This window comes from Balaenoptera borealis (genome assembly GCF_965194805.1).
Source record: "Balaenoptera borealis genome assembly, chromosome: 19".
Classification (NCBI taxonomy): Eukaryota; Metazoa; Chordata; class Mammalia; order Artiodactyla; family Balaenopteridae; genus Balaenoptera; species Balaenoptera borealis.
Window position 1 is genome coordinate 66489912 of NC_138878.1, and position 7894 is coordinate 66497805.

The following is a 7894-nucleotide window of genomic DNA, read 5'->3' on the forward strand; positions in this document are numbered from 1 at the left end:
TTCTGGCCGGAGCCGTTTCCCGAAGGCCCAGGCGCCCCGCCCCCACCGCCCTCCCCTTGACCCTCTTCTCTTTACCCTGGTCTTCTCTCCCCTTACCCGGCGCCGCCAGCTCTTGGGGGACACCCTGAGACCACCGACCCGCCGCCATCTGCAACCACGGGAGTAGCCCGGGGCCGTTCCGGAGTCGCCCGGACCCGAGAGGCCGCTGCACCGGGTACGGGGGCCGGGAGGCGGGAGGGAGCCGGAGCGGGCCGTAGGGAGGGGCGGGGCCGGGTGAGCGGGTACCTGTACGCTGGGCGGGGAGGGGCTGTCCCGACGGCTCGGAGAGGGCGCTGCCGAGAACTTGCGTAGAGAGGCTTGAAGGCCCGGGCCGCGGGTGGAACCCTAGAGAGCGCTGGGACACTGCCAGGACTGGGGGGTGGATGGGCGCGGACTGGAGAGAACCTGCAGGTAGCCGGGCGAGGGGAGGTGGGCGGGTTAGGACATGGGGTTCCCGACGTGGCAGCCCATTTGAGAAGGCCTGAGTGCATGTAGAGGGGGTAGGAAATGCTTCTTGGTGGAATATGTAGGATGGACGGACACCCAGACTGGGATCAGTGGCGTAGACAAGGGAGAGGCCTGGAGGGCTATTAGGTGGGGCCTGCGGGCAACCCGTGACCTGAGGGGAGTACAAAGCGGAAAAATAGAGTAAAGAGAGCCTGTGCGTACAGTCGGTGGTGGAACAGAATTGGAGAGGTTTTGCAAGGAGGGGGTGCCTAGGAGCCTTACAGAGGGTCACAGAGTTCAGCGCCGAAGGACTGGAGAGGAGATGGGGGACGGGGGTTGCAGAATTCCTGAGTAGGTTACATAGAGAGGGGAGAACAGAGCCCGTGGGGCTGAGCTTCCCTCCTCTACTGTAACCTTCTCATCCTCTCTCCCCTCCACCAGGCCTCAGTCACCCCTCCGGATGCTGGTGCTGCCGTCCCCCTGCCCCCAGCCCCTGGCGCTTCCCTCCGCTGAGGCCATGGAGGCGCCTCCCCCTCGGACAGGCGGGTCCCCAGAACCCGGACCTTCCTCCTCCACAGGATGTCCCCAGGCTTCGTCCCCTTCGAGGCCCAACCACTACCTGCTCATAGACACCCAGGGCGTCCCGTACACCGTGCTGGTGGACGAGGAGTCTCAGAGAGAGTCCGGGCCCGATGGGGCTTCGGCTCAGAAAAAGTGCTACAGCTGCCCAGTGTGCTCCCGGGTCTTCGAGTACATGTCTTACCTTCAGCGACACAGCATCACCCACTCGGAGGTCAAGCCCTTTGAGTGTGACACCTGCGGGAAGGCATTCAAGCGGGCCAGCCACCTGGCGCGGCACCATTCCATTCACCGGGCGGGCGGCGGGCGGCCCCACGGCTGCCCGCTCTGCCCTCGCCGCTTCCGAGAGGCGGGCGAGCTGGCCCAGCACAGCCGGGTCCACTCCGGGGAGCGCCCCTACCAGTGCCCGCACTGCCCACGCCGATTTATGGAGCAGAACACGCTGCAGAAGCACGCTCGGTGGAAGCATCCCTGAGCCAGGCTGCGGGGTACCTCAGGTACCATGGGATTCTGGGGGGAGCGTGGACTCCCATCGCCCTCAGACAGCCGGGAGCGCCAGAGGCTGGGCTGCGGGGGCCCTGGACACAAACACAGGACCCCCTCCCCCGTGGGGAGGCTGAGCCCTGCCTTGAGGAGTAATCTTCGGGTCCTCAGTGTTTTGCAGATAAGGATGGGAAAAAGACCTCACATGCACAGAGTGGAGTCCTCTAACCTCAGAGACATCAGCGAGTCCACGGCTGAGTCCTGACCGGAGGGGTAGGGAGCAGAGTGCTGTGTGCTGAAATTCTCGGGCCTGAAAGCCCGTGGTTGGGGGCCATCAGGAATCGGCAGCATCTTGCTGAGGCCCCCCTGCGATGCTGGGGGAAGGGGCCCCAGACCTGCTGCCCACTCCCCAGCCAGGGCCTGAGACTGGACACTCAGTAAACACAGGTTCCACTTTTGAGCGTGTGAGGTTTTGGGGGACCGTGTCTCTGCCGACTGCCTAGCACGGAGACTGAGCAAGTGCTTGGCCCACTTGGGCCTCGGCTTGCCTGGGAAGGTTGGCCTGCACTGGGGTTCGTCCTAGCTCGGCTCCTGACCACCTGTGTCATATAGGCCGAGTGTTCTTAAATATTTCTTTTTGTTTTAAACCACGATCCATTGTAAGAAACATTTTATATGGCAACCCCATATAGCTACACAATATATGCAAAACAAAGGTTTAACAGTAGTTACCTCTGCCATGTGCAGATCTCTGTTTTGTTCCATCTACTTTTTTTTTTTTTTTTTTTAAGACTGCCAATTCCAGATTTCATTCTACCTTATTATCTGCGCATGAACCTGTAGTTTGAAAAACACTGATCTAGGGCAGGTGCCTCCCCCTGGACGTTTTGACTGAGGCTGCAATTTATCCGTAGTGTGAAGTGGGTAGGAGGGGAGAGTGGCCAGGACTTTCTAGGTGGCGCAGACATTTAGGTTCTCCCGCTGCAGGGTTAAAGCACTGCTCTCATAAGGGCTGGCAAAAATTCCAGAGCATGGAAGCTACCTGAGAATGGGAGGAGAGGCAGGTGGAGCTGGGCCAGAAGCTGAATAAACATCTGCCTTCTCAATGAATTTTCCTCGCGTGTCGGATTTGTGCCAGGCACTGTGCTGGGCCTCATTTCTTCTTCCGACCTCTTTTTGGGTGGAGGAAAAAATCATCCGTCTCTACTTCCCAGAGAGGGAAAGAGCTTCCCACCATCTGACTTCAGATAACAGTAACAGTGCCCTGTCTTGAGCTCTCACTGCGGTCAGGCGCTGAGTTGAGCGTTCTGCGTGTCATATCTTATGTACCCACAACAAACCTAAAAGGGATTATAATCTCCCCACTTTACAGGTAGAATGAGGCTGTGAAGGGGCGGCCAGGACTGGGATCTAGGTCTGAATGTTCCAGAGCCAGCTCTTAACTACACGGGGGTGATGGTGCCGGGGTGGGGAGTGGTTTCTAGGCCTTTATTTTCGGGGAGGAGTAACTCTCCCTACCCCATGATCCTGGGAACCCTGGGGTCTGGCTGTGCTGAAGCCCAGTGGGAGATGAAGGAGCGGAGCGGGTTGCAGGGGTCCACACCGGCCAGTTCCCAGAGTATCTCTTAAGGGGATCCTCCCTGTGCTTCAACTTTCCCGGCTGTTTCCTACATTTCCCCGCCTCTCCCGGGCCGGACTCGGCGCGTCGTCACCCCCTACTCCCCCACCCCTGGGGACCCCCGGAGCTGCCAGCTCTCCAGGAATTGGGAAATTCGTGACGTTCCCTGCCCAAGCTTCGCCAAGGGCGGGGGAGTGCTGCAAGGGGCCATCGCGCAAGTGCGGCCCCGGTCTCCGCCGCAAACGGCCGGCCTCACCTGGGGCCGGGGACTCCAGGAGGAGGCACGCCAATTGGCGCACCGGGCGGTCCTGGCGTCCCTGTCTTTCCCATCGCCCGGCTGCGAGACTCGCCGCCTCTGCCGCCCCGCCCGCAGGTGTGCGGTCGCTTCCCTCCGCTCCCCGTTATTCTTTGCAGACGCTCCCCGGCGCCGGGCATGGGCGCCGCCGCCGCCGCCGCCGTCGGTCCTCGGGCCGGATTCCGCGCGCGGGTGGGTGAGCGTGGGGCCCCGGCCAGTCCGACCCCGGGCACCTGCGGGCCGTGGGGGTGGTGGTGGCCGCGTCGGCACCTGCGGCCAGGTGCATCCCCCGCTGAGACCACTTGCCACCGTCGCTCCCCCTCCCACCCGCGGGACAAAGGGCGGGGGCGGGGGCGCATCCCCACTCACGACCTTCCCCCGCACTGCGCACGCGCCCAGCTCCCCAACGGGTGCCCGGCCTTGATCGCCCACGCGAGTGCGTGGGGTGCCCGGGGGTGGGGAGGCGCCGCTCGTGGCTTGGGCCCCCACCCTGCGCCTGGAAGTTGGGGCACACTCTCCCCCCCCCCCCCGCACCTCTCACTTCTTTGGACCCGAGGCGACCTGTGATGAGGGTCTGTCCTATTTCGGCCAGGATGTGCCTGCTCTGTCGACCCCACTGGTCCTTCTTCTTCTGGCACCCTCGTTCTCTAGAGTCCAGGAGCTTGTAACCCCAGGGGTCCTCCCTCAGTCCTGAAGGGTCTGGGTCCCCTCCTCCATCGGACCCAGGAGTCCTGGCCCTCAGCACGCCCTCCCGCAGTCGTGAGCCCCAGCTCCCCCGGGATGTCCCCGAGGAGTCCCTCTGGGTTCCTTCATCTGTGGCTGCTGTTTCTGTCCAGTGCCCCTGAGGCTCTTAGCTGCTGGGGTCCGCGGGAGGCCGCGCCATGAATGAGCGAAACATTAGCCGGAGGAGGACAGGTGAGGAACTGGACCCCGCTCCACCCTCCGCCCCACAGCCGCTGCCCGCCGTCCCTGCCCTTTCCTCTCCAGGGCTGCGTGGTTGGGGGCTGGTCCGAGGCTCCTTGGGACTTCCCTGGGGTGACCCTGGCCTCTTTTTTCCAGTGAAGAAGGACAATGAGGCCTTCGAGATTTCCATCCCCTTCGACGAGACGCCCCACCTAGACCCACAGATCTTTTACAGTCTGAGCCCCTCTCAGGGAAACTTCGAGGGTGAGTTGGTTGAAGGGGGACTTGAGTCAGGTGGGGGTGCAGGGCCCTGAGGCCTGGGGTCGACCAGTGTCCTCTGCTGTCCCTAGAGCCTCCGGAGGCTGCGTCCCCGACTGTGGCCCTGATGAACGGTGTCAGGGCCCAGCTGCACATGGCGCTGGAGAGGAACTCATGGCTGCAGAAGCGCATTGAGGACCTGGAGGAGGAGAGGGACTTCCTGCGGTGTCAGCTGGACAAGTTCATCTCCTCTGCCCGCATGGATGCAGGTGAGGCCGCCGGTGCCCTCCCCATCCCACTCCTGGGCCCCGGCACCCAGCTCGGCCCTCCTCAGGGACACAGGACCCTTCTCACCCACACTCATCCTGTGGTGGCTCGGGGGACCTGTCATTTTTGCCCCTCCTCGCACCTGTGGCCATCTCTGAGATCCAAGCCCAGCTTCCTTCCTGCTCGAGTCCTTCTGCTGATGGCAGGACACTGTGCCCCACTTGTCCATGTATTCTGAACACTGCCCCATTCCCTTCCCTTATAGGGCTTTGCTCTGCCAAATCTTTAGCTGTGTTTTGGTGGATCCAGCCTCTCCTCTCCCCTTCCTGCCGTCCAGCCCCTGGCTGGCTCCCTCAGAAGCCTCCGCTTCCCCCTCTGTGAAGTCAGCTGAAAGTCTGGGCAAGGGGCCTGTGTTTTTCCAACACCTACTTTACTGAGGACCCCTCTGCTCTTGAGGCGCCTCTAGCCTGGGTTGCTGGGGCCTCCCGCCGTCCACCCACGCTGACGGGGACTTACCAAGGATGGTCAGGCCCGAGGGCTTCTGGATTTACTCGGTGGGAACCCCAACACTGGACCTCCAAACGCACCCTTCGGAGGGCCCTGCATCAGAACCCCCGCTGCTTCCTCTGTCTGGGTCAGGGTGGGCGCCTGCCTTTCCCAGCGCACTAGACCCAGAGACTAAGGTTTCCCTCCGGGTCTGAACTCCCACCCCCACCCAGGCCTTGCCTGCCTCCCCGCTTATAGAGGCCTCACTGGGTCCCCAGAACACCCCTCCTCCACCGTGGGAACCCCACAAAGTCACAGACTCTCCCGAGGTCCCCGGGACTGTCTTGGTCCACTGGGCCCCTCCCCCACACCTCTTGCCACCAAGTTGAGGCGTGAGCATCCTCAGCCCACGTCCCACCCCGCAGAGATCTGGGATCTCTGTCCCCAAATCCCAGCTGCTTGTGGAGCTTCAGCATCTATAGTGCACTTCCTGCCTGCCCCCTCCTTGGGGACCCCTTCCTGGGGACCTGTGTGACGTGCTGTCCGTCCCCACCTGGCCGACTCCTCCTCCCTCCCTCCTGCTCGTGACGTTCACGCATGCGCGTGTCTCCTCTCACCTCTCCAGAGGACCACTGCCGGCTGAAGTCTGGGCCCCGGCGGGCTGAGGGGGATGGCAGAGGCGGGGCTGGGGGCGAGGCCTCAGACCCCGAGTCGGCGGCCTCCTCACTCAGCGGAGCGTCTGCACAAGGCAGTAACGGGGAGAGGAAGAGGCAGAAGCAGAAAGGGGGCACTGGCCGGAGGCGCTTCGGGAAGCCCAAGGCCCGGGAGAGGCAGCGGGGTAAGCGAGGCACAGGGTGTGCGGGGTCTCTGGGGCTCTGGGCCGGGGACTTGCTGTGTGACCTCCAAGGAGCTCCCCCTTGTCCTCCCAAGCCTTGGTCTCCCCATCAGCAAACAGACCAGACCTGGTTGTCTGTCCCGGCCTCCACGTGTGGTCCTGGTTTACAATCCTTAAATCTGTGTCCACCCTCACCGCCGCCTGGGGCTTGACCTTCCTGAGCCTCGGGCTCCTGTCAGTAACAGGGGAGGGGGCGATGGCCCAGGTGGGCTGGGAACTCCACCCTTGAACCCACTCCCTCCTTCATTTTTCCTCCTCATCCCCCTCCCTGGGCTTGCCTTCTCTGATTTTCCTCTGGTCCGACTTCTGGCTCCATTTCTTCCGCCTCTTGTAACTCTCACTGCTTTTCCTCGTTCTCTGTTTTGTTCTCCTGATCTTCCGGCTTCCCCTTCCCACTTCCTCTCTCTGCCCCCACCCCCCCCCCAATGCCTCTCTCTCGCTCTCTTCCCTCGGCCCTGCAGTGAAGGACGCCGACGGTGTGCTCTGCCGCTACAAGAAGATCCTGGGCACCTTCCAAAAGCTGAAGAGCATGTCTCGGGCCTTCGAGCACCACCGAGTGGACCGCAACACGGTGGCGCTGACCACGCCCATCGCGGAGTTGCTCATCGTGGCCCCCGAGAAGCTGGCGGAGGTGGGCGAGTTCGACCCCTCCAAGGAGCGTCTGCTCGAGTACTCGCGCCGCTGCTTCCTGGCCCTGGACGATGAGACCCTCAAGAAGGTGCAGGCCCTCAAGAAGAGCAAGTTGCTGCTTCCCATCACTTACCGCTTCAAGCGGTGATCCCGCCCCACCTGGCCCGGGACAGGCCCCCGGCCCCTCTTTCCCTCCCCCTCCGCCCTCCTGGCACTGGTCAAGCGTGTGTAGGAGTGGTGGACCCTCACGAGGGCATGGGGCGGGTGGGTGGCCTGTTTCTGCGCGTGCCTCTCTCCTTCCCCTCCTGCGGACCGCCACCCCCTCCCCGGGTCCCCTGTATATAGATCTGCCCCTTTGCCTCTCTCATTCCTAGCATCCTCCCCGTCCTCCGCATTCCCTGGGGTGGGGGCGGTCCAAGAACTACTGTCCAGGGACCGGTTTCTGCCCTTTCCTAAACACTGGCACCCCCTCCCACCTGAGCGGCACCGTCCTGCCGTCACCCGGCCCTTGCTCCTGGGAAAACTGCGGGACTGCGGGGCGAGGGCACTGTACATACCCCGTTGCCGCCCCCAGCCCCGAGGAGAGGCTGGCCCACCTGCCCGCCCTGCAAGGAGCTCCCCAACGCGTTCCGGGACCGCCCCGAGTCCACGTGAGACAGAGAATTATTAAGAGAATTTAAATTAAAAAGAGATGATAAAATTTGGAATAAACGAGGCCCCGGCCCTTTCCTGGGAGGGGGTGGCCGTTGCCGCGAAGACAGTGACGGAGGCTCTGAGGGGTTCCGGGGCACGGACGGTCAGGCGGGAAACGGGGAGGTTGGGGAGACAGGGTGTAATTAGCTCCCCGGAGGCAGGGGTGGGATGGGAGAAGGAGCTGTGCCGTGGGGAACTCGGAGGGGCAGGGCTCCGGAAAAAAGGCGTGAACACTACCCGCTGGGCTACTGGGACTAGAGGCACGGCGGCAGGAGGCGGGACTCAATGAAACCTCTCGCGG

At 62.9% G+C, this 7894-nt stretch overlaps 2 protein-coding genes across 17 annotated transcripts; both read left to right on the forward strand.

Annotated features, from left to right (window-relative positions):
* The first annotated feature begins 6 nt into the window (after positions 1–6).
* On the forward strand, positions 7–2658 carry ZNF581 (zinc finger protein 581). Of its 2 annotated transcripts, none has more exons than XM_082368337.1 (2): positions 7–450; positions 928–2658. In XM_082368337.1, exon 2 carries the CDS (start codon positions 947–949, stop codon positions 1538–1540), a length of 594 nt encoding a protein of 197 aa, XP_082224463.1. In that variant the 5' UTR covers positions 7–450; positions 928–946; the 3' UTR covers positions 1541–2658. The 2 variants fall into 2 exon arrangements, with proteins under 2 accessions (XP_082224463.1, XP_082224462.1); XM_082368336.1 differs by having other exon boundaries at positions 7–214.
* Positions 2659–3293: 635 nt separating this feature from the next.
* CCDC106 (coiled-coil domain containing 106) lies at positions 3294–7792 on the forward strand. 15 transcript variants are annotated; one of them, XM_082368284.1, is made up of 6 exons: positions 3407–3539; positions 4298–4376; positions 4521–4628; positions 4715–4891; positions 6001–6213; positions 6732–7792. In XM_082368284.1, the coding sequence occupies exons 2-6, from the start codon at positions 4343–4345 to the stop codon at positions 7046–7048; spliced, it is 849 nt and encodes a 282-aa protein (XP_082224410.1). In that variant the 5' UTR covers positions 3407–3539; positions 4298–4342; the 3' UTR covers positions 7049–7792. The 15 variants fall into 15 exon arrangements, with proteins under 15 accessions (XP_082224402.1, XP_082224396.1, XP_082224407.1 ...); XM_082368275.1 differs by having other exon boundaries at positions 4526–4628; XM_082368282.1 differs by having other exon boundaries at positions 3535–3653.
* The last annotated feature ends 102 nt before the right edge of the window (positions 7793–7894 follow it).

What these genes read in the sequence shown, in the direction of transcription:
- ZNF581 (XM_082368337.1), top strand. Translation starts at nt 947, where the DNA reads ATGCTGGTGCTGCCGTCCCCCTGCCCCCAGCCCCTGGCGCTTCCCTCC.
- CCDC106 (XM_082368270.1), top strand. Translation starts at nt 4,343, where the DNA reads ATGAATGAGCGAAACATTAGCCGGAGGAGGACAGGTGAGGAACTGGAC. An exon ending in CTCTGCCCGCATGGATGCAG is followed by an intron (nt 4,892 to 6,000) that starts GTGAGGCCGCCG and finishes TCACCTCTCCAG; the next exon opens with AGGACCACTGCCGGCTGAAG. An exon ending in GGCCCGGGAGAGGCAGCGGG is followed by an intron (nt 6,214 to 6,731) that starts GTAAGCGAGGCA and finishes TCGGCCCTGCAG; the next exon opens with TGAAGGACGCCGACGGTGTG.